The 27,026-nt window shown below is 42.9% G+C and overlaps 1 protein-coding gene across 1 annotated transcript in view; it reads right to left on the bottom strand.

The window, feature by feature from the left end:
• DLGAP2 (DLG associated protein 2) overlaps nt 1-27,026 on the bottom strand; it is a 759,496-nt gene that overhangs the window by 354,591 nt on the left and 377,879 nt on the right. Inside the window, exon 3 of the mRNA XM_087418643.1 lies at nt 15,970-16,002. Coding sequence (XP_087274769.1) covers nt 15,970-16,002 — 33 coding nt within the window. The remainder of the gene's footprint in view (nt 1-15,969; nt 16,003-27,026) is intronic.

Below are 27,026 nucleotides of genomic sequence, written 5' to 3'. Positions count from 1 at the left end.
CATATTTAATACTATGGAATAGAGTTCACAATTCACAGGCAAATGAAAATGTAGATAATGAGGGAAGACAAGTGGTATGATTCAATAAACAAATATATCTATTCCTTACGACTTTCCTGAAAAATCTGCTATGAAGTGAAAAGCCATAAAATGAAAACTTTAATCTTATTCATTTTAATGAGAAAATGGTAACATCTCCTTCCAATCCAAGATACACAAATCATTTTCACCAATAGAAAAATATACTTAAACAATGCAAGCAAGCTTATCTTTGTACACCAGCAAAATTGGGCCATAAAATGTAAGTAATAATGGTTTGTTATAATCAACAAAGTAGATTTGCAGAGAGGGATGGGGAGGGTGTGCCGAGTGCCTCTTTGGAAGGTGATGGAAAGTCACAGAATGGACTATCAAACACACAATCGTTGGGATGCCTAGTTACCAGCACTCAAACTGCACTTAAAATTACAGCAAGAAAAACATGTTCAGGGCACAATAAAGGATACACGTCTCAATAACAAACACACACACAGCAAAGTGACGAGTCACGGGAGACGCGGCCTCAGCATCCCTCCTTCTTGGGACACCCCTAAAGTGCAGCACTGTGGGCTTATGAAGCATGGCTGCGATCCACATTTCCTCCAGATGAGACTGTCTGATCAGAATCAGTTCCCGGTGAATGGATGTGTCAACTCAAACTCTAATTTTGAAATATCACTTCTCATAAGGGTTTTGGGGTAAAAAAGTAGTTTTAATGATTTTTTAAAAAGTTGTTAAAAAGAGATACAATATTTCAAGAGCCGCTATGGTGAGTGGTTGTTAATCAGAGTTTTAAAGCAAGAAGTCGGCAAACACACAGAGCAGAAGGCTACACGACATCAGATCTCCTGGGGCAGCAGGATGATGGATGATTTCTGTTTTCATTCTCCTTAGTTACATTTTATGACTGTTCTCTTTGTAATAAGGTCAAAATAAAATGATTAGGAAAATAAAGAACAGTATTACATATGGCAAATCTAAATGAATGAATGTTTCTAAAAAGAGTAATATTGATTTTTTACAAAAAGCATATTTTATTTTAGTCCTTTTAGAGTTCTTCTAAAATCCTGATTTTACACGAAGTTTCAGGTATTTTTCTCTTTTTGGATGGGGGCAAAGCTCCAGAAGCCCCTTATAACAATTACTTACTTCGGCCCTTTTCCTATAAACTTATTAGAAGTGGAGGTTTTGTATTCCCCTTTTGTCTTGGTGTCTACATAAAGATCTGAGAAGGGAAAGTAATTCCCTCCACATGAAATGATGCTCGTATGAGTCTCAGCTGCACATGGAACTTAAGGCTGACGTCTGAGAGAATGAACCCATCACCAGTGAGCTTCGCTCACCGTCCAAGGCATCTCAGTCAATGTGCTATACGTAACTTCCCCTTGGCGTGCGGGGCACAAATCCTTCACTGTGCTTCACTGTTCTTACTCCAAATTCTCCGCACAAACTGGGAAGTATGTTTGGTTCCATCTGCTCCAGGAACGAAGGCTGTGGAATTTGGTCAGTGCTTTGCCTTTCTGAGCCTCCATCTACTGACCCGCAAACCGAGGGATTTGGACTGTGTGATCTTTAAAGTTTTACCCCCCATCCTTAATATTATGACCAAATTATATATATGTAACACCAAAGCTGCTTCTGTGTAATTCGGGAAGACCTTAGAACCTAGCCTTGTAGTCAGATGACTCTAAGTTCAGATCCAGGTTCTCATGTATTGTACAAGACTGGGCAGGCAAATTTACTGCTCTATTTATCACAGTTTAAGAAGTAAACAGAGAGAAGCAGATCAGACAGATGTAAAATACTGAACACAGTGCGGCACACAGTGAACATGCAGTCATTTTCGCTACAGGTATTACTGCTGCATCAGGAAGGATCTATGAGCAACATTTAATACAAGTTTCCTAATGAAGGAATTAAAGAAATGCAGAGCATTGTTAAATCAGTAAATTAAGAGCAGAGGAGGTCTTCTCTCCTCTTGTCACCAGCCTGAAGCCTGGGTATATCATTCTTAGTTTTAATTGAGCTCGACCACTACGAAAACAAAGAGAGAAATAAAACCAACTACCCCAGAAAATGAATCCAAAAACACTCATTTTATGTTTTATATTCTTATATATGTTAACCTATTCTTACGTTCACGTGTGTGTGTGTGTATGTATTCATTCCAGTACACTTACATTGGGGAAAGAAGAGTTCACTATTTTAAATAATTTTATCTCTTAAATACATTAAAATATAGTTGAAAAATGCATTCTCCATAAATGTAAAAAAATGTGATAATGCAAATCAAGAAGTGATAGCGCTATTATGCTGAGACAGCATAGCATTATAATGATTTTATTGCAAAGCTATTGTTTAAATTGACAAGACTTTCATATATGAAAAATGGTTATTGAATGACTCAGGTTTTGAACTAATTTCAAAATCAGAAGGAGTGTTAATAAGTATACAGCCAGTTGCCCAGTATCACAGCAGATTCCTGGCTACATACAAAGATATTAAACTGGAGAAAATTCATTTAAAGTTTCCCATTTGGAATTATACATCAATGTCATTCTAGCCTCACTCTGAACAGAATCCCATTTACCTCACTGGGAATTCTACAACAAGTTTATCTTAATTTAACATGCAGTATATATCCTAGTTCATTAAAAACAGCTTCTGAGTTGAAGCATTGATACTGGCTGGAGAATTTGGATTAAATTCAAATTCAAACTAGTGCTTTTATGCAGTAAACTCCAAGGATCTGTGGAGAGCCGGGAAGCCGTCTAGAAAAGACAGAGCTGTGTTTGCGCATCATTGAGCTGCACCGCAGCATCTAAACCAACAATAGCCCACGTCTCTGCCCCTGTGTGCACTTACACCCACACCCCTGCCCCCGTGCACACTCACACCCACGGCAGCTTAGTCTTCCTGATCATCCCTCTTGAGTGTAAATTCAGTCAAGTGATACCAATCATTAAAAGCTATCAGAGGAGCAGTGTGCGTTAGCATCCTGGATCTTGCGCTTTGTTGCAAGCCTTGGGACCGTAGGTAACACAGAACCACCGAAGCTGTGCCTTACGCTCCCCAAGCAAATCCTTGGCAGGTTGGTGACAACTGAAGTCTCCCGACTGGCACAAGTGGAGGAGCTTCCCACTGCTCCTGTGCGATCCCATGCCCAGTTACCTGGAACCGGGGTGAATAAGGATTGTGGTTGGGGGAAGGCCTGTCTCTAAACTGACCCAACCATATCCGTCCAGACTCACAAAAAATGCCTTCCAGGGAGAGCTCTCAGCAGCAATTTGGAGTTATTTACTCATTGTTATCATAAAGATTGGCCCAAACGAAGCAGGAATTCAGGAGCTGGACCAAGATCAATTCCCAGTGGTCCAGTGGAATTTGTCAGAGATAGCCAAGGCAGAGATGGACCCTCACAGCCTGAAATATTATAAACTGAGTGTCCCCTTCCAGGTTCCCCACGACCCATGGCATAGGCATTGTTGTTCACCATTTTGTGGTCATAAATCTCTATGAGAATCTGATGAAAACTATGTGCCCTTTGTCCCCAAAGCATATGTAGACACTTCCAGAAGTTTTGCATACATCTTAGGGTATTCACAGACCTGTGGCTCGTGGACTCCCTGAAAGCGCTATACTTGATATGAAAAGCTGCCCACGATTGAGTCCGATAGACCCCTCAAACCCCAACACCATGGTTCCTAAGCCTTTGTCTTACTTTAGGGTCCAGCTCATCATTTATTTCAGATGCCTCTCCTGCATCCAACGCTCAACACTGGATTATTCCTTCCCACAGTCGACCTTCTTTGCTTCTTCTTTGGCACTACCATAACACAAAGTTAAAAACGTTATGGAATTTATATGATGAATATGCCTTTCTCCCCACTAGATGTTATTTGTCTGAAAATCCTTGTCACCCAGCTCTATTCCCTTATTACACATCGCAGACTCTGTCTCTACATTCACAGAGACTCAGGTGAACTTAGTGTTTCAATGGCACTAACCAAAAACTAAAAACAAATGCAAATTGAGGAGATATGAATTCAAATTCCATTTATCTTATGTTTTACCTAAAATGAGGATATTCCAATTGCTTCTGAAATGTGACTACATTAACCTTCTCATTTTTGCTTCTCAATACCTAAGTAATTATTTTAGAATTTGAGAAAATGGAGCATACTGAAATTCTAATTTTATTATTCAAAAACAATAACGAGCATGCCCGTTAAGAGAGTGACATCAGGTCAGCTTTCTGTACATAATCCAGTCTAACTGCTCAGTGGTGATGTGGAATCGATATCAAAGCTGTGCTTCCTCCCTCCATGTTGATTCAGCTTCTTCCTCTAAGGATTGCTCGTAAGTTAGAGTCCAAAGAATTCCCAACTGATCATTCCCAGAAAGACCCAAATGAAAACTACATTTGACTCGGGAGTCACTGAGCATTTTTTTAAGCAAACCATAGCCCTGCGTCTCCTTCTTCCATACCTCTCCCACCGCACACCTTGTACCTCTCCCTGCTGGAATGCTGCGAAGGCAAGGTGTGGAAGGAATGACGAAGGCCCATTTGTATGTGAAGATGCTCTGCTGTTCTCTCCAGCCTTTCACAGTCAGGTAACAAATATGGAAAACTTCTGCTTGGTGCAATTCCCTATTGCGTCTGTTGGTGGGTCAACAGTGAGTCAACAAATATCTATTGCACTCCTACTGGGCGCCAGACACTAACACAGGTGCTGGAGGCACAGTGACGCATCCCCCGGATGTGGTCTCTTCTATTGTCTGTCCAGGAAGAGAAATGTTCTGCAGACAGAGTGACAGGTTTTTATAGCTACTTCTCACAGGTCCAAGAAAAAAAAAAAGTCTCTCTCTCCACCTCCCACCTGCCTCTCTACCTTACCCCTTGTGCCTTGTCACCTACAAGCCAGCCCCCTCTAGAAATCACTCGTATGCCCAAGTTTCCTCCACTTGGGAACCACTTTTTATAAAACAACAGATTAAAAATAATCATCCTTACAACACAACTAGTGGTTTATAGCTATTTATTATAACTATTGCTCTAATTCTTAGATTTCCTTCAGATGCACAACTGCTATTCCCCAAAACCTGGAATAACGCCTGACAAAGAGACATTGAATAAAAACACAGAAATGGAATCATCACAACTGAACAAAGAAGTAAATAACGAGATAAACACATAAGTCACAGAGTCCCTAATGGGTACCAGGCATGATGCTAACCACCTTAATTTTCAAAATTGCCTCAAAATTTAGGTATTACTTTACCCATTTTGTGGATGAAGACTGCAGATGCAGTGAAGTTACACAATTTGGTCAAGGTCTAAGGGGAGAAATTTATACAGGTTCTAAGGGGAGAAAGCTGGATTTGCACCAAAACCTGTTTACTTCCGATCTTATATTTCTAATTTCTTTTCTTTTTTTCACACATTTTATTCTCTGTGCACTTACCATGAATTTAATTAAAAAATTATTATTTAGTCTATTATTTTTATTATTGGTTAACCTGCCCAAATTAACTACCAGGGATTTCACGAGGGTGCGGGGAGAATAGATCTGAATGACAGGAAATGGGTCGCCTCTCACCACAACTTTGAAAAGTTGGTTCCCATCTGCTTTCTTTGCCCCATGTCTAATGCTAAGACACAGAGTTTCACTAAATAGCAGATCAATGATGCAGAAAGTCATGGAAACCAAATTTATGCCTGCACAGAATATCTGGAAAATGAAACCCAGACACTTAAAGCAAATACTTCATTCTGGAGACATGCATATGTGTAGACACACAGTTTCAAGGCATGGAAATTTTAGAATGAGAACATCAGGTTCAGAGAGGTTAGATTCTCATGGAAGCCCACACTTCTAATTACTGGCCAAGAAGCTGGGACACTGGCTTCTGATTCCTGGCCTGACTCTCTTTCCACTAGACTCAGAGCCTGTATTTCTCCCCAGGAAAGTCGATAATCTTGGATATAAGGTAGGAGTCAAAACAGAAGACATGTACTTCAAAAACTGTTTTTTAAAGCAAAGCCAATGGTTTGGTTTCTATTAGTCAACAAAGTGACGATCAATAATCACATCTGTTGAACGGCTCTTCCTCACCCACATCGTATTTTCTACTTTGCTTTCCATTTCCAGTCTCAGAGAAATAGGTACCAACAAGCTTCCAGACTTGGCTGCTCCCCTGACTCAAGCCCCTTCAGGATATATAGTCAACAGGATAAATTACCCTCCTAATCCTGTACTAACACAGACCCCAGCCTGTGCATGGTTTCCCATCTCGGGCCCACGCAATCTTCAAAAGCCAAAACAACCCACGGTCCACAGGGGAAGCTTTGTGTTATGGTCAACTGTGAGCTGAGCTCTGAAGGTAAAACGGTATGTCTATAGCGAGCAGGTAAGGGGCATTTCTAATGAGAAAACTGTAAGAAAAATAAAGAGAAGTGGGAAAAAGTCCATTTTCGATAGTATGTTTGCAGGTAAGCCCTTTCCTGAAAACTCTCCCCAGACCAGGAAAACATGGACTTTAAGACTCACAATTCCTTGCATACATATTATCTCACAGGAGCCTTGCAACAATCCCACGAAGAGAGAACAATTTTAGTGCAATTTTGTTAGAAAAGTGAGTCCTACAACCAGTTCACTCTTTTTGGTTCTAAGACCACTGGTCTTCCATTATTCCAAAGCAATTCTCCTCTTTTAACAACACGACATCTGTATCTGCAAATACTTGCAAATCGTTTTTGCTTACTTCTAGGTGCACAGCTCGAGTACCAGGTCATTTGATCACAAGATTGGTTGAGGGGAGGACACACAGTAATTCTCTTCTGGAATATTTTCCTCCCAAGGTCACTCTATAAAGATAGATGTTGTAAAAATCTCAATCATTTGTTATTCATAACATTGCTAATGAGATGTAACAATCAGAGAGAAAAGCAAAATTATGAATACATGTCATTAATAGTAACAAGGGATCAGCAAGGAGCGTTTCTCATTTCTCACAGTCACTTAAAAAGACGAATAATATCTAAAACTTCGCCCACACTTATAAACAAAACACTGGAGCAAGGATTAGAGAAAGGTCGACAGTTTGACCTTGGGTTCACGTCACCTCCTCTGTGAACCGCTTATGACAGATGATCCGCCCCACGATGGATGGTCTTTCCAGCATGTTCTCGAGCACCGCCTGGGCTGTGAGCTCCTTCCAGGTTGGAACTCCGTCTGGGCTGTGAGCTCCTTCCAGGTTGGAACCCCCTCTGGCTCTTCTTCCCACCACCCAGTACAGTGTCCTGGGACTCCCTGAATGCTGGTGAAATGCAGGCAGGAAAAGGAGGAGATCGTGGAGAAAGGCAGGAAGGAAGCTGTAGCAAATGTCATCAGGACAGGAGAAGGGCAGAGAGAGCCTGCAGTTGCTCAGAAGCCCCATATACTTAGCCTGATTATATTCAAATCAATGAGCCCCATTGTTTAATCAGGGCTTTCTTTCCATCTCTGATCTACCTCCAAGATCTGTCTCAGACTGATGGGCAGCGCCATGCTGCTGCTCTACAGAACTGACTGGAAAAGACAGGGTTTACACAGCCTGCTAGCCAATCCTGGGTACAGAATTGTGCCACGAAGCTAACTCATCAGGAAGGTCCAGGGCCGAGAAGTGCTTCTTTGTCTCTGAAAACGTCTGGTACCTGTCGTGTCAGCATGAGACTCCCAAAAGAATTCTCACCATATTTGTCAGTGTTAGCATAAAGTTACAGGGAACTAAAGAAAGTTACAGGGAAGCAAGTAGTAAGTTGAGATAATGTAACTTCTGCGTAGACACTTCGTTCTCAGGAAACAGAAGCACTCAACTTCTTTGTATTCCTGGAGCTTAAGAAGATCATAAGCATTCTCTGAAGGATACTTAACTCTCAGCAGATCAACTGAAAGCCACTAAATTTGGGGTATTTTATGCATATATTGTGAGATGGCATGGATGATATTCAAATTTTAAAACAAAGTTCTTGTTTTCAAAGTGGTTACCTTCTAACATGGAAGACAAATGTCAGACTCCATCCTTATGTTAAATTTCTCTCTTTAGCCATTTTTTTCAATATTGTAAAAAAGTTTACTATGGATTACTAAGAATAACTCTAATTTGACTTTTCCTCAGCATTCAATTGCATACATTCTCTATGTATTTTCATCTCTCAAATGTTTCAAAATACAACAAATAGGCAAAGTTTAGCAAGAAGAAACAGACAATACTTTATCTAAACATTCTAAACCTGAAACCTGATATTTAAATTACTCAGTGACCAGAAAAATAAAATATTTATTTATTCCTTGAGCAAATTAATGAGGTAAAATTGTTTCAATGCCAGCTGAATGCCTCAATCTCAGATATTGCATAATCTAAAAAAAAAAAATAGAAATTTGCAAATTAGGGTTCATTTGTGCATTTTATATGATTCTGTGTACATGCATAATTGTGACAGTCTCAGACACCAGATGGTATATGAAATTCATGCCCATCTTCACTCTATTTTATCATATTTAATAGCTGTGGCTTCACCTCAGATTCTAAGTGTAGTTCACAAAACTGCCTTGGTAGGTAATAAGACCAGATAGCCTCAAGGTCAGCTCTATGCATTTGATTCAAAAAAACAGAACCATGAAGTGCAAAGGGCACTGTGGGTGTATAAAGATGCAATGACATAGTTCCTCTGCTCAAAGTGCTTACAAAACCAGGCTCAGCTCCATGTCTGACACACATTGTGCTCCAGCAGATATCTGGGGAGGAAGAAAAATGGGAGGAATGCCAAAACAAAGGACAACAAGGAATGCATGAGAGGGACGAGTGCAAACTTCTGATGGAGATGGTGCGGAAGGTTTCCTCAGGGAGAGGGTGTTTGAGGAGACCCTTGAAGGCTTCTCCTAGACTCTTCCATTCTTAACACAAAAATATGACAAGTCTCCTCTCCCCCGTCCATGGAAACCCTAACCTCTGCTGAGATAACGAACGCAAACCACTCCTTGTGCATCCCCAGATGCCCTTCTCTTTGCTCACAACACACACACACACACACACCCACACACTGTCCCCAGGCAGTGCTCACTCCTCCTTTCTCTGCCCATCGCAGTAAATCCTTCGAAGTCCAGAGTGCACTCAGGGACCATAAGTTAGTATGTGGTGACCAGAGTACAGATGGTGGATGTGTTATGTGTGGCTAAATGGGGTTGGAAAGGCAAGTTTATGGAAGACCTTGAATGTGGAATTCATCCTATAGACAAGGAAGAACGTTGACCTCATTTGAGGAAGAAAATGATCTGACCTATACTTCAGGAATAGATATTTACAGCTGCTGTTAAGACGGGAGCAACTGGAAGCGGGGAAGCTTCTGAAGACCCCAGGAAGGGAAAGCAGAGACGCTGCTTCGTGCTTCACACCCTGCCCCCCAAGAAAATGTGGTTCAGGTGAACCTGTGTTCATCTTGAAACCAGGAGGGTCCTGGATGTCTGCAAATATTTCCAATGAAAGCATGGGTCATCTGGGCAAGCACTTGCTGAAATGCCACTTAAGCCACAAGTATAACAGGACTGAGTCAACCAAAAAATTAAACTTTGTGAACTTGGCAAGAACTTCCCTCAGCAGACAGTAGGCAGTGCTCCTTTAAGGGACACGAGGTGGGTGGGGGGAAGGAAACTCCTTTGTGAGCTCATCTGTTCTCATCAGTGTGAACAGCTCCCTCCAGCAAGATTCTGTGTGCTGAGATAAGGGAGTCTCCCATCAGAATTTTGGATTTGTCAGTTTCTCCTTGTAATCTTTGTCTTTCCTTTGCGTATTTTGAGTCTAATCTAAAGTAGATGATTCTTTAGCTTGGAGCAGTATTCCTTTATCATTAAATAATGATTTTATTTGTCTATAGAAATACTTAAGTCATTTCTAGCATGTATTTTGTGTTATCTGAACCTTTTTCCTCCTCCTCCTCTTCTCTCTCTCTCCTTCCCTTCTATTCCACTTTACATTAAACGTGTGGTATTTTGCTTACTCCCTTTATTTTCTTGGTAATTTTTTGATATTATTCCAAAGCCACCCAGCATCAATGTTGATGATGACAGCCTCCTGGAAGTCACTGCACTGTAAGTAATCTGTACATTCTCTTTGACTATATTTAAGATTATTTATTTGTCTCTTATATTCTGAAGTTTCGCTTTATAAGATGTGGATATGTTTTTATGTATTTAGTTTCAGTACTGGGAATCCTTAGATCAAAGAGGCACAACAAATTTCTTCAGTTCTGGGAAAATCCCAGCCTTTATTTCTTTCAGTAAAGCCTCTCCTCCACTCTCTTCATTCTCTCTAATTTCTCATTTAATTCCAGACATGTGTTTGTGTTTCTCAGGCCATCTCCCCTGCATCCTATCTCTTGCTTCATGTTTCCCTTTATATTTTTACTCAACATTCTACGTGATATCCTCGTATCTATTTTCTAGTTTGCTCATTCTCTTTCCAGCTCTGTCTAATCCACTTTATACCATATGGAGACAGTAGTGAATTTAAATGACATTTCTTGTTCCTAGACATTCTGTTTGTTTTTCAATCTGTCTTTTTTCATACTAGATAGTTCTTTTATTACAGGTCCTTTTCCTTTTGAAAATCCATGTAATAATTTTAAATTTAAACACACCCAATATCTATACCAGTCTGTAATTTCTTCACTTCAGATGCTCATCCTTCTAGCATATCTTCTCACCCCCCTGAAGTTTCTCTATATGGGTTATAATCTTTTATTGTATGTTTTTCTAAAGTGGGGATTGGTTATTTTAGTGGAGGAGTACCATGAGTCCTGTGTTGTCCAAGATTCTGTAGATAATTTGTGATTTTGATTCTGCCACAGCCCTCAGGTTCTGACAAAATCATAACTGATTCTGGAACAATTTTGACATTAATTTCACCACGTGGTCCTTCTGCAACACACAGGTGATAGAAATTCAGATCTCACATCCAAGCCTGGAGTGTGTATTTCTTGTTGGTAACTGTATATTCCACCCATGACCCTGGAAATATGGTAAGCTTGCTTTATTTTTTTGGGTGCCAGTGTTTTTCTCACCCTTTCCTCACAAATAGGGTAAGTGGTTGAGATTTAGGTTTCATTCCGGGGTTCAGGTCCAGCCACATCTCTCATCTGCCCATGTTAGAGCCCCACCACATCCTCCCCTCCCCTCTGGGCTGTATTTCTTAGGGGCTATTGCAGCCTCGACTCATGCTTATCCTCTGGTTAAAATTCTGGGGACCCAGGAGATGCCCTTTCTTTCTTTCATTCAAGCTCAACTGTACACTAAAAACAAAATTTGATATATCTAAGACGGCAAGTTATGTGTTTGTCATGGGGATGGGGCAGTGTCTGTATCACCTTGGTCCTCCATGCTTTCTGATATCCCCCATCACAGACTTCTACATGAAACAGTACCCTCTCTCTTACCCTAGACCATATTTTCTGATTTCCACTAAAACGCTAACCGTTTTAAGGTCCAAGAAGACAGATTGGCTGGAGCAGAGTTCTGTTTTCTCTCAAAAATTAGCCGAGTTCTTTAATTCCTAAGCAACACTAATTTTTTCTAGAGAGCCTGGCACATGTTGAGAACTTAATAAATGCTGGTTATCTTCCACTAACCATCCAAGAATAGCAATCAGAAAAGACCTTTTTTTATTGAAAGTATACAATTAAAGAGGCATGATCTCAAAACGAGAGGGGCAGCAGTTGTATCTGAAAAGGTGGCACCCTCCACTTCCATGAACAGGGATAGTGATGAGAGCTGGGAGGTGGGATAGAGATGCTTCTTTCTAAACCCTTCAAAGCCCAATTTCCAAAAACAACCTTAGTATTTCCTCCCAGTTGTGGAGAGATCTTAAAATCTCAGGATGACACATATCCAATTAAGGTACAAAAATAGTGTGGAAATTTTCCATTGTTTAGAGTCATTTGTAGGGAAAATCTTGAATATTTGTATTAAAAAATCAATAACATAAGGCTACTAAATAGAGGAAAAAATTCTCCACTTTTTTACTCCTGAGTTATGAAGAAGAGGTAGTCTCAGTTCCTTCTATTTGTAGTAAAATATGAGTCTGAATGTCTATCCAAAATTCCAAGAGCAGTATGCAATTTGTGTCTTTAAATGATCAAAGTGAAAAAAAAAAAAAACAGATTTAGAAATTTTGCTTTTGGACTGGAATTTCTACAAATAACATCTTCCAAATAATCTAATGTATATTTATGTCACCACAAATGGTCCACTGTTTTTGAAGTCATAATCTTAAGGCCTCTGTTACTAAAAAATCTTTCATGCTAAAATCTATCCTAACATTTTTGAAGCATATTCCTTCATACCAAAGTTATATCATAATAGCTTATTTTATTTCTTAACTTTAATTGGGTTAAATAACATAGATCTAAGACATTGCTATTACATTGTAGTGGATTTCAAATAAGTTCTCCTAAACTCTGCCAGGCATCAATATCCATCTTCCCACATCAGAAAATCTATTTGTCAGGAGAGCAAATCGAACCACAAAAATGTAAACCAACAGACAAATCCATGAATTAACATCTGTGGTCCCACCCAATGTCCATAATTTTCCCTGTGGTCTTGTTAAAAAGCAAGTGGTATCATGTATCTGTCAATACAGTTTGGAAGGGATCATATACTCTTATTTTCCTATATTAAATTGATGGGTTATATCATACAAAACCTTCAGGGATACTTGCCCTGTCAAGATAAACTAACAAAGTTATCTTCTTGCTATATAATATCCAGTTACTCCCAGTGTCTAAACAGGAACCACTAGGAAAATGGTACAAATTGAGACAGTCTTACTATTAAATTATTACTGCAAATTATTTTAACAAATGGCATTGTTCTTAGTAAATTTTAAACTCCTTTTTATTTTTTAGAATATGTCTCTAGAATGGCAAGACACTATGGCCAACGGCATGATGAATCTGATTAATTTAAAGGCTCCTCCACCTCCAGGCAGCCCTCTCTTTCAAGCATGCAGAGTTGAACTGTTTGTATATTTTGGTAAGAAGAAAGACACTGATAAATAACAATAAACTCCATTAAACGTTTTCATCTCATAAAAACATAGCCATCCAAATTTCAGAAACCCTGTGCTGTAGAAAGTGTAAGCAATTTGCATATTGAAATTGTGACCTACGTTTTATATACAATTAAAAATTTAAGTTCTCCGAAAAACAGGCCACACCATTATAGGGGTCCGCAATGGCTGAATTCTGAGATCTTTAGCATCCTGTAAATTCGGTTCCTAGTCTCTTTGGCTTGACAGATATTATCATCTGAGATAATGCTAATTATTCACTCTGTATCTAAAGAACCAGCTCGCTCCCAGAGAACTAATCATTAACATGCAAATAGGTGTTTCCCACTTCACTGGTTTAGTGAAAGACTGCTAACAGCTTTCTGACAAGAAAGAGAGGAGCTGGATGAGTTGATGCCGTAACCTGCTGGATGTCTTGAGCACAAGGCACCCGGATCTGAGGTGCACACTCTGTCGCCAGCCTCTGGCTCTGATCCCTTCTGTGCAACGGCGTTGACAAGTTAACTGATAGAAGCTGCTGAAGAAATTACTGAACAAAAAGGCTGATTTCAGATTCCGCTCACTGCACCCAGCCAGCGCTCACTTAGACTAATTACTTAAATGATTTAAAAATGTATGAATATTCATGGGATAGTGCTTTTCAAAAATAAAGCACAGCTGAGACCATGCCATCAACTCTTTCCTCCCTTCCCTGATTTGGATCATGTCCACGTGCAGATCTGAAACCTGAAATGGCTGCAGAGCATAGATCGCAATGGAGTGGGGAAAGGGGACAGCGGTTAGTCCCAGCACTGCCCCATCGCCACACTCCACGACGATCACCGGCCTCAGCGTGAGGTTCTCCTGGACACTTCCTTGCACCTTTGGGGTGGGTTGACCATATCTGTGATGTGGAAGTTGAACAAGACAGGCCACTGGAGGGAGAACACCCCTGAGACTGGCCAGAACGGGCAGACTCTGGTCTGCCATCTGAGGGTGGTGGGGCCAAAAGGCTCCAACATGGGGCTTGGGCCCTCGGGGGTGGGATGACCTGTCCTCTTGCTCGCTGTGTCGAAGGCTGCCAAGGCCATCGAGGTCAGCCTGGGAGATATCGGGTCCACTCCCGAGTCCACCCCACCACCGTGGACATCACAGAAACAGACACAGCACCCCTGAGTGATCGCTCCTGAGGGGACTCCCAGCCTTGATTCAGCCCCACCTCACCTCACAGCACGAGTGGTGTTGATTTGTTGGAACAAAACCTGCCCTTTTATGAGCACGGAGCAGCAAACAGCTGAAGACCACCCTCCACACGGTCCACACGGCCTTCGCAGAAAACAGACATTTCAATAGAACGAGTAGACGAGGAAAACGTGATGCAATTTGCACAAGCCACAACGTACGAGACGTTTACACTTCACGATTCTCTGTATACGTAGCACACTGAAAACTTCCCACAAAAAGTGTGTGTGTAGGGGGGACAAAGAGAACTAAACAGGAGGCCAAGCACCATATGCATGTTCCCAGTGTGGCACGACAACAAAAAGGTATGAGAAGAAATCATAAAATTTCCAAATGCCTGACAGACACAAGACACGCTGGAGAACCTGACCAGCCACCGCACCATCCCCAGACCACGAGGACCTGTGGGTGTCCGCCCGGCGAGGCAGCGCCACGAGATCTCGCTCAGTGGTCCCCTGGAACAGCCGTCCCCAATGACTATAAAACACATTTTTCTGACGTCTTACATCATGGTGAAGCTTAAGACTTTAAATACAAGTTAATGACCTTATCATAGCCACATCTATGCATTGTGTATTCCTTAGACAATATGGGAACAACTCCGAACTTGGTCATCATATCTCCATTAACCACAAAATTGAGGTAGCAGTGTTTGATGGAATTTCCAAGCTAACCCTATACTCACTTCTTTTTTTTTAACTTGTGGGTAAAAATCTTTCCTGGGATGTGATTAAGCTCGCGCTGTGCGTACATTAGAGTCTTTTATATTCACGTGCTCTGGGAGTCTTGAGGTCCATCGTCCCTCACGGTGCTGAGACGAGAACTAGGCGGGCTGCTCTGACTTGAGCACATTCCGGGGTCGGCCTGTCTCCCCAGTTCCCTGAGGCTGACTGGTTTTCTAGCCAGCTTGCCTCTTTCTGCTAAAAGCAGATTGCAAAATCAAAACTCTGGTTAATTTAGAGTCCCCACTAATAGGGGTTAGCTGTTTACCACATTTCTTTGATCTTTCTCATTACAACAACGAAAAGTATGACACACATTCTGGCTTTCTCTATTTTGGAACATAGTTAACAAATAATTTGCTCAGGGGCTTCACTTTTCAAGTATTTTAGAGATATGAAACTTCAGCTGAAATGCAAATGATAATGTACTGTTTAACAAAGTTTCACACCTGTCCCTCTCAGCTTTATCGTTAATAATAAGGAATAGTTTTGTGAGATTTTATTTCACCTGAGGCTCATCAGCATTTTTGGCTAAAATATTTAAAGCCAATAAATACGTATTTCTAATACTGGCATTTATTATCGGGAGAAAACTAAAATTTCTAAATCCAAAACAAAAAAAGAGAAAGATCGCAATTTGGTTGTGATGCCAATTTTCCTTTAGAGAGTAACTCCTCAGCCTAATGCTCATCCTGGGCACCGTTCTGACCACTTTATTCACTTTTTCCATCAAACACCACAAAGAATATGATTTCAATTTTTAATGCACTCTCTGATGTGCTGCACAGCAGTCTGTCACCATCAAATATGACACATGTGCCATCATGGTACCCCCCCGTGCCCACCTGGGGCAAGTGCGAGTAAGTGAGAACACACTCACCTTCTGGCTCCCCGCAGAGGGTGCACTGCGACTCTGCAACAGAGAAGAGACAGAGAGAAGCGTTACTCCCAGGTACCCGGTTATACAGTTAGAGATTCATCAACAACAGAACTGTGGCTTGAAGGATTGATGACAAGATTCAGCTGCACCAGAGTGACAGCATCTCAATAAACAAAGCCAGTTCTGACCTTGCACCTAAGCAAATTTATTTTTAAAAAACCACCATTGTCAAATATTTCACATATTACCTTTTATTAAGATAACAATCTCTCTTTGTCATATGCATATGAACACATTACATATATTTTCATAACTGTCTATGACTCAACATGGACAAATTACTTAGCTGAGATAAGAATGATATATTTTATCACTTAATTTTAACATCCAAATCTTTACTTTAATTACAACTCTGTTATATCTTCTTTCAGACACAAACAATTATGAGCAAAAGTCTAATATTATATTTCAGTAAAAACATTAAAACCTGCAAGTACTGACCGAGTCCCCAGTAAGCAGGCCCAGGACTTTGTAATAGGCCCTGAACAGAATAGACCAAGATGCTTAGGGATCATGGCATTTGTAATCACATCAGAAAATCACAACACACACACAATGAATACAAGTGCAAATTACTCTAAGATCCGTGTTCCTCGTGGGAAAGAATTCAGACTTTGGGGTCAGGTAGACCAAAGTCAGCCATTGTCCACTTTCCTGAGTAACTTTGGACAACTGACTTTCCCTTTCAGGTCTAATATGGGGACAACGACATCCCCCCCATGTGGGGATGGGGGGGCCAATGCGTTACAGTAGCTGGCACAGGGCAAGCATGTACAGACCACTCGGAAAAACACTGGCTTCCTTCTACGCCGGCTTCAAAGAGGCACGCACACACTTCTGTCTGTGGGGGCAGCACAGGGTTCATAGAGGAGATGTTACCTGGGCTGAATGAAGGATAAGTCAGCAGGATTTCAACAGACAGAAGTATGGGACAACCAAGTCAATGGACAGGCTTGAGTAGAGGCAGAGGGGCAGGGTGACCAAGGAAGAGTCTGGCTGGAGGACAGGGCTGGAGAAGGGGACTGATATCAGAGAAGGCCAGGAAGATACACTGAGGACAATTTGAGAAGGGAACTGCACATCATAAAAGGGGTTGAGGGTTTTTATCGATAAAAATTAGGAGGCAACAATGGCTTTTGAGATGGAAAGTGGCAGTGTGTTGATCCTTCTTCAGGAGGATCACGTGGTGGCCTAGGATGGGATGGATGGGGTGGGGACAGGCCAAAGGCAGAGGGCAGAGAGGAAGCCAGTGCAGTCCACACAACTCCCTGGACTGGGAAAGTGTGTGGGTAGGAGGGGCAGAGGTGGATGGGTGGGCGGGGTTCTGATAGAAGAGCCAGAGAAAGAAACATTGTTCTTCAAACTGAAACTGACTCTGAACTCTGACTTCTGGGAGATGGAACGATTCCTACCAGGGGTAATGAGTCTCTGGACTGCTTCCTGCCCTTCATGGAAGTAGCTGGAAGGGGGAGGGACCCAAGACAAGGTCACGTCTCCAAGGCTCTGCCTCTTGTGCTGTTGAAGGGTGGACCCGCACTGTCTGTACCTTCTGATGTGCACAGCTCTGAGCCCAGAGCTAAATGACTCTGCACAACAAGACGGGGGATCCAGAAGCGAGAGAGCCCAGAGTCTTAAAGAGGAGAGACAATGGCCAGGCACATAGGGGTTTCACTCTTTTCTGACACCGCCCATGAGCAAAGTCTGCAAACACACAGTCATGCCTCGTGGGAGTGAGGTCCGGGGAGTCGGGGTCCTGGGTGGCTGCATAGGCAGGAGGCTATCCACCCTGGCAACTGTCTTAGCCGCAGCTGGCTCCCAGGTGCAGAGTTGACTAGGAACACACACACCACTCCCTCCTGAGAATCTGTAGGAAATGAGAAAGACAGGCCTCTCGCCAGGTACAGAGTGATGTGCGAGGCAGCCTCCCGTGAGCTTCAAAGGCCAGGCTCCTTGCCCTAATCTGGGGCAGAAGGCACAGCATGGTCTCTGTGCCCCCAAAACACACCCCCGTGGGAGCAGAGCCTGTGACGGGGAAGAACAGAGCGTGATACACGACCGACAGGAACTGATTCCCAGGGAGGAAAGAGCCCCGAGGACCCACAGGGGAAACACAGGAGGTGGGCTTTGCGGGGTGCAGGATGGTGGAGCTGAGACCCCAAACAGATAGCACTATGCGCCCACTCGGCCACCAGACTTTTCCACCAGAAATTTGAAAGAGATTCTTCCTCTTCCTAAGAAGGGCTACCGGCCAGAGGCTCCCAGGAAAGAAGCCACAGTCATGAAAACACAAATTGCTTTGAAGAAGAATGCTAAGCCCAGGAAAGTATCTTCCCTGAATCTTTGCATTGTGTCAAAGACTACGCGCAATGCTGTGCACAAATATTGATGCTCAAACATGCCATTGAGTTAACATGTCACTTAAAATTCCCTTTCATTCAATAAGAATGTTTTGAACCTCAGTTATATTCCCAGTACTGTGCTAGGTCGTGTGAATAGACATATGTGAAAGACACCATTCTTGGGTTTAGAAAACTGGTAAAGCAGAAGGCGGCTTCTGAAAGAGGAGCCCGTAGTTACATATGACAACGGCTGGAATGAAGGTATATTAAATTAAGAAGCAGCACAGACTCAGAAAAAAGGAACAGCCGGGCAACTGCGAGAGCTTCACAGGAGTGTGATATGAGCGGGATGGAGGAGTATCATCGGGGTTTTCTCCATAGGGGAGGGGCCGGTGCCTCCCTGGGAGGGCGACACAGGCACAAAGTCAGGAGTCAGGAGGCACTGATGTGGGGACCACCAGGAGTGGCCAGGAGCTGGAGGGAACAGAACACGGGGTTTGCATGGTGGCGAGGGATGGGCTGCAGGTGACAAGGCGCGGGTCGTGGAAGGCCTTTTGGGGGTCACTTCTCCTGAAAGGTAAGTGGCCGTCAGTGCATGCGGGTAATCCAGGGGATGCTGTGATAGTCATTTCCCTCCATAGAGCTTGGCTCACAGCAGGGAGGGACCAGGCAAAGAGACACAGAGTCACTGGTCCCTGATGACAAAGCATCTCAGTCAGATGGTGGCCATGGAGATGGAGGAGGGGAGTGGACAGCGAGAGGACAACAGCGTGGTCTTGTGACGATGAAGGCAGGGCCTCAGTGAGAGGGAAGATGCTGAGGACGACGATGATGATGACGCCACGAAATCAGCAAGACTGGGTGGAGTCTACTGAGGGAAGCCCTTTCCTTGAGCCCTGTTCTGGGCTCTTTCCAGGTCTTAACTCGCTTATGTGAGGCGAAGACCCTGGTGGGAGAAACTGGGCAGCTGGTGGTGCTTCACTCATGACTTACTATAGAAGTGACTAGTTCACACGGCGTGGAAAGCTTATCGCCCTGAGGAGGGAAGACGCTGCCCTTCACATAAGGGGTTCCGTCCTGGCTTGTGGTGGCCTTGCGGAGGCCTAGCCATTGGAAGGCACTTAACCCTCTGAGCCTTGGCTTCCCATCAAACCCTCATCTCAAACGGGAAGTTGAGTTGTTGCTGGTAATAAGTGAAATTAAGCATATTTAGCACTCATGGTGCCTGGCACTGAGCTGGGTTCAGTCAACGATAGTTCTGGTCCCTACCAGCCCTGTGTTTCTAAGTCAGGAGAAACCCACTCCTGCCTTCATGGCCCCCAATGGCCTCTCCAGCCTCGGCGCCAGCCTTACTCATGTCTGTGGAATTGCATTACAAGGAAAGGTGCGCTTCTTGCGGAACCCGGCGTGACAACATCTGATCTACGCTATCGCTTTCTTCCCCCAGGAACACTCATTATAGAAATGTTCACAAGGTAGAAGGGAATTAAACTTGATACACCGTGGATTCATCATCATTAGTGCGGAGTCTCATTTAAATTAGGAGAAGACTACACTCATTTATGCTAATTGACACGAGATAGAGAAATCTGCCTGATGATTTTGTGTACATATAGTCTATACCTGCACCAGATGCAGCCTCACGAGAACCAGCTTGTTCCCCAAGCTCCAAAACACGAACGGTGAGAGCCACCCGCACTCTCTCTGGCCTGAGGTGTGCAGCCTATTTTAATCTTCCAGCAAGAGGGAACTGCGGCATCACCGGTGTGAATCCATGAAGCATTCTGTCTACGGAGGTTCCTCTAAATTTATGCACATATTTTTAGAGAGGCGGCTTTCAGCCTGTATGTGAAGCAACACACACACAGTGTCTCTCTCTCATCCCCTCTCCTGTTTGAGCATGGTGACGCCCCCTCCCTCCAGCCTGTGCGACCCACGGAGGGTGGGGTGAAGTTGATGCAGCTGCAGGAGATGCAGAAGCCACTGTGGCAGCCCTCCAGGAAGCCCCTGGGAGGAAACAGCCGACTTGCACACAGAAGCTCTGGCAGCTCGGCTGACACAGACACAGACCGTGCTAATGCTGCCAAAACTCCTGGCAAGGCCAATTTCAAGATCACTGAGAACAGGACACCACTTTCCTGAAGGCGAAAAGCATCAGCGCTCATTCTGCAGGAAGCAGAGACAGGCTCGCTTGGCTCTGAGCAGGCTGCTGGCTGGGACGGGCACTGAGTGTGAGAGGCATTTGCTGTGGGCTGGGCAGTGCGGACAGAGAAAGGGGCAGCAGGGGAGGCTGGGAGCTGGGAGGCTGGCCGGGGTGACTGGGTTTGGAAGGCCCGGTGTTGGGCTGCTGTGCCAAGTGCACTAATTTGCCACTTCCCATGTCCTCCTCTGCCTCCCTCCAGCTGGGGCAGTGACTAATCGGGGGCCGGAGAATACCACTTACGTCCTTCCTCTCCTGACTCTCAAAGCAAGCCACAGGATGCTTCCTTGTGCTCATCACCTAGAAATGCTCCATTTTAAGAGCCACTGGAGGCGACACATCAAGCCACCCTTTGAATGGGAGGTGGAGAGCTGCTCAGACTTGCTGGACACCATGGGACCAAGGCACCACTGCAACTGTTAGCACATCTCAACCAAGCAAAGAGCATGAAAATACAACCCTCTGCAAAGATCACGTGAGCAGGCATTCTCTCACCCAAGCACTGGATGCAATACAACAGGACTGGATGACAAGTTGACTTTATGACAAGACATGACATATGACAACACGAATATATGACAATATATGACATATGACAACATAACTGCATGACAAGACATGATGTGACAACATGACTGCATGACAATACATGACACATGACAGCATGACAATACATGACACATGACAATACATGACACATGATAGCATGACTACATGACAACATGACTATATGATAACATGACTATGTGATTATATATGACATTTGACAACATGACCATGGGATAACACTACTATAGACCATGACTATATGACAATGTGACAAAACAACTGTAAGACAATATGACTATATGACAATACATGACATGACAACAGAACTATAAGACAACAGGACTATATGACAATATGACATATGTCAACATCACTATAGGACAACATGGCTATAGGACAATATGACATATGACAATATATGACATGACAACACAACCATAGGACAACTATATGACATATGACAACATAACTATAAGACAACACAACTATAGGACAGCATGATTATATGAAAGTTACTGTGTACAAATATGACTATATGACAACATGACTATATGGTAACACACTTTACGATAACATGACTATAGGACCACTTGACTATATGAGAATACATGACATATCACAGCACGGCTATATGCAGACACGACTATACAACAACACGACTGTATGAGAATATCACTTGATATAACAGCTCAAGTAACGTGACTGTTCATCAACCAAGGAATGCTTAAATAAATCATAATTTGTTGATTATGAAATTTGTTGATACTATGAAATCTTATGTGCTAAAATGGAAAAATATCAAACATTCAAAAATAGAGAGAGAGCAAAGGGTAGAATATTGTATCTCATTTCCACTTTTGAAAGTGTACTCTTTAATATTTATTCAATAAATATTTATAGAAAGTCTATTGTGTGCCAGGCATGATGCTCGGTGATATGCACTGATAATATTATTTTATGATATACTTGTGCTGCATATTTATAAATGCATAGGAAAGCCTGGAATGATAGACAGAAGATTTGTATCAGAAGTTACTTGTAAGGAAGGAAGTGTGATTACAGGAGTAGTGGTTGTATGGTTAGGTAGGGAGAGAAGAATATGAGTGCAACTCTCAGTCGACAAATGCTCATTTCCAATATGAAAAGCATTTTAAAAATGCAAATAGATTAAGTATAAAGGAAAAAAATATTTCTGGTACAAAGTAAGTCCTTAAATATTAGCTTTTAATATTACCATCATCTGAGTTTGTCTTTGTTCGAATTTCAAAATAAACAGGACACAATTTTACTATCTGGGGGAGACTAACAGATTCTACACGTAGGATTGTTTCAAAAGTAAATGAGACAATCATGTAAATGCCTTATCCCCAAACCTAGCACACTGATCAATCACCAAATGTTAGCCATTTAAAAAGAATTTTCACTGATTATTAAACTATAAAGGTAAGAGTCACCTCATATGGGCAGACACTTATGAGAAGAACCAATTACAAAACAGTAAGAGCTGTGTCTGAGAGAGACGAAGTGTGTTCTAGAAGCCCATGTGGCCCTGATGAAGCTGGGTACCTACAGGGTCAGTGGGAGTGACCTGGGCTTTGAAGGAGGGGTAGGAGTTGTCTAGATGGGGAATGGCCCTTTGGGAAAGGAATTAGCTTAAAGGTCTGGGGAAGAAATTATGCAAGTTTTGTTTCTAGTCATTTTCAAAATATTTCATCCAGCAGGTCATTATGTGCAATCTCTTTCCTACGTTTCAATGTACACGTCAGAAATACACAATAGCAGCAAAAGAGTAGAGTGTTGTCTTTAGGTTCTTCAATACTTAAGAAGCACATGGAGAAACCACATCAGAAACTAAGCAGTTAGGAAACATGCTGATGGTAAGTGTGCTCCACTGTTAATTGACGCAGAGAGCGTAGGACAGTTCATTCAATCAAATAATTGCATGCAAACAGAATTCTAATGAGTTTCTTTTAATAAAATTTAAAAATGCAAAGACAAACCCAGAAATCAATAGCTTTAATAAAGCAATGAGGCATAGGGAAGAAAATATAAAATCCATGGACGAATAGACGAGAGGATGTTGTCTTCTCTTGCCTGGGAGTCACAGTTTGCTGGTCATGGACATGTCCTCAGGATCCATAATAACACACACAATGGGATTTTCGTGATCGATGCTAACACACGGATGCTCAAGCATCTCAGAGAACCCTTTCTTTCCTCCCTTCCTTCAATAAGTACTGGCTGAAATCTGCCGTGTCCCCAGTGTCATCTGTGTGCTGGGGACACAGTTGTGATCAAAACAGAAAAACATCTCTGTGCTCTGGAGACCCTTCCGTGTCTATGGTTGGAGCAGGCACACAGTGTAGACGAAGCGCTTGAGCTGCTCCGGAGCCATGTTACCTGTGAGTTCACATCTCAGCTCCTCCCCTTCCCAGCTGTCAAATCCAAAAATGTCATATTTGACTTTGGAATGTTTCCGGGGAGCTGATCTACCTTCAGAGTAAGCTTGACTAAGGAAGTTAAATAATTTATTGGAATCTGTGAGGGAAAACAGGGTCCCGTTATTATTCAAACCAAATACATGTTCTCTGCCAGGCAGAAATGCGCCTGGGATTAAAAGTTAGCCAAAAAGTAAATGGCTTACCATTGAATAATTGATAGGTTACTCTATTTTATGACATTTCTATCTATGAAATTCAATGTTGCTCGTGACTCCAATCTTATTAACTCCCATGACAACTCTATGTAAATAACCAGCATCATTTCTTTCATTCAGTCAGGAAAAGAGATGCCCAAGAACATGAAGTCTTTGCCTGTGGTCAGCCATATAGGAAGTCAGCGGTCAGGACCAGCAACTGATTTCTGGGCATGCCAAGCTGCTCCCCAGATGCCTTCAAGAGACTCAGGAATTCTGAAATTCTGGCGTTCTTGCTGTGTCCTTCCCCACCATCAACAAAATGAGCAAGGGCACAGTGGTCCTTTCCCATTAAGTCAGCCATTCTCACAGAAATGGCATGAAAGAAGCTTGTGCTAAACTTAATTTCTGGTTTTCCAAGGCTCTGCCCCAGTTCAGTCTCTTCAATATCACAAGCCGACATAACGGACCTCTCTTCTAAAAACATGATATCCCCGGGGTCCTGTTCTCGGCCCATTGATGATCGCACTTTTCATGGTCTCCTCGGGTGAGTTCATTCAACCTCACAGCTTTAACTACCACTCTTTTATGCTGATGACAATCCCCAAGCTCAGATCCATAGGGCTGTTGACGCCTTAAGGGCCACTGACACCTGACAGCCATCATCCCAGCAAAGACACCATTTCGCACAGTCTCCTGTCTTTGCCTTTCTCCCTGTTTTCAACCACACCCTCTACTTTCACCCCAGAGCATTTGCAGTCCCTCTTTTCCATGCACAGAACCACTTCCCTTGTTCTTTGAGTTCTCGTTCTTGCCCAGGACAGTGCGGCCTCCTGATGTACCATTCCCGAAGGTCTTCAAAGCCGTCCTTGGAATGCACTGAACGTTTGTATGCCCCAAAATTCATATGTTGAAATCCTAATCCCCAAGGTTATTTCACTTAGCATAATGTCTTTAACGTCCACCCATGTTGTAGCATGTTTCAGAATTTCCTTCCTTTTTAAGGCTGCATAATATTCCATCATATGTATATACTGCATTTTCTCTATCCATTCATCCATGGATACTTGAGTTGCCTCCACCCTTTGGCTATTGTGAGTAATGCTGTAATGAACATGGGTGTACAAGTATCTGTTAGAGTCCCTGCTTTCATTTCTTTGGGTATATTCTCAGAAGTGGGATTACTAGATCATATGTGCTATGGACTGAATGTCCATATCCCCCCCTCCAAATTCATATGTTGAAATCTTAACCTCCAATGTGATGGTGTTAGGCCGTGGGGCCTTTGGGGGGTGATTAGGTCATGAGGATGGAGCCCTCATCATGGAATTCATGCCTTATAAAAGAGACTCTGAGAGAGCCTACTTCCTTCTTTCTGCCACGTGAGGACACAAGGAGAAGGTGGCCATCTGCAACCTGGAAGAGGGCCCTCCCCAGGAACCAACCATGGGGGCACCCTGAGCTCAGACTTCCAGCCTCCAGAACTGAGAAAAATAAGTGTCTGTTGTTTATAAGCCACCCGGCTTCTGGTAGTTTGTTACAGCAGCCCAAGCTGACTAAGACGGTCCTCTATATTGCCACTAAAGTGAGCCATCAAAAGTGCACGTACGATTATGTCACAGATATGATAACACGTTAGTGACTTCCCTTGCCTGACAATGCCATACTGACCCACTCAGTGGCTCAAGCCCAATCTCTAAGAGTCATCCAAATCATATCAATTAAATCTTTAAAGTGTGAAGACAGATGGACTGGTTTTTCATTTTGTTTTGTTTTGTACAGACTTTATTTTTTAGAGCATTTTTAGGTTCACAGCCAAATTGAGAGGAAGGTACAGAGATTTCCTATATACCTCCTGCCCCTACACATGCACAACCTCCCCCATTATCAACATCTTCCACTAGATGGTCCATTAGTTACAACTGATGAACCTACATTGACACATCATAATCACCCAAAGTCCCTAATTTACATTAGAGTACACTCTGTGTTGTGCATTCTGTGGGTTTGGACAAATGTGTAATGACATGTATCCACCATTATAGTATCACATGGAGTAGTTTCACTGCCCTAAAAATCTGGATGCATTGGTTTTCACTCAATTTGGATGCTATGTTTAGGGGCTCTAGTAGTCAATATCTTAAGCCTCCACCATCTCATCTTGATCCACAAGTTGATCAAGGCTAAAATACAGGAGGAATTTCTGATTATTTTCTTTCCCACACCTCCTGCACTCAGTTAATCAGCTGGTCCTCTCAAAGTGTAGCTCTAAAATCTACCACGAATCCACTCACCACTCTCCATCTCCACTGCCAACCCCTTGCACGAGAGCTACCAAACATCACCCCCACTGTGGTCAGAGCCCCCTGGCTTCTCCTAGTTTCCACTCCAGCATCCTATGTGGGAATTTTAATGCATAAATCAGACCATACCATGCCCCTCTGGGGGCTTCCCTTCACATTTAGGAGAAAAAGCCAAAGTCCTCAATGACGCCTACAGGGCTCCACACCCTTAGACCCAAGCTCCTCCTGACTTATCTCAGTACCTGTCACCAGGCTCACTCCCTACATGCTCTAAGGGGACAGGACTTGGATCTGCTCTTCTCTCTCCAGAACATTCTTCCTCCAAATCTTAACACGGAGGCGGCTTTATCTGCAATGAGAAATTCATCCTGAACAAACCCCTCCTTGCTGGTCTCTCCTGTCACCCTCTTTCACGTCCAGCCTAAAACTCATGACTGACTTATGTGTGCATTTGGTTAAAGGCTTGCCCTTCATCTCTTCCCCATCAAATAGAACACAAACATAATGAGAGCCTAGATCTTGTTGATCACGTTCCCTTCTCTATCACTAGATTTGAAACAGTTCCTGGCACGCGAGAGACACTCAATGAACGTGTGTTAAACAAATCCAGAATGCTCAAGATTCTTATCACCATAAGGATTTTCACCACCCAAATGCACAAAACGTACATAATTATAAATACCAGGATCCATCAGCTGACAGTAAAGGTGGTGCATTTTGCAGTACCTCAGCCAGGCAGGACACAGGTACCTGCTATGTCCCATATTAGAGGAATACATTGGACACTGGCACCAGGTGAAGTGAGAGAACAGGGAAATGTTGGAAAACAGACTTGGCAACGGACCAGTGCCGGGTACAGATAGGAATGGGCTGGGTCATTTGAGAGAGCATGCAACCTGGCCTACATCTGAAAGCTTAGGAACCCAAATATGCCACGCTGTTCACGCTGTCACCTCTGCCCTCCCTAACGC

Source organism: Ceratotherium simum, chromosome 28 (assembly GCF_057802395.1).
Source record: "Ceratotherium simum simum isolate JZ-2026a chromosome 28, ASM5780239v1, whole genome shotgun sequence".
Lineage (NCBI taxonomy): Eukaryota > Metazoa > Chordata > Mammalia > Perissodactyla > Rhinocerotidae > Ceratotherium > Ceratotherium simum.
The sequence above is the reverse complement of the archived record's forward strand: the minus strand, read 5'-3'. Positions and strand labels throughout refer to the sequence as shown.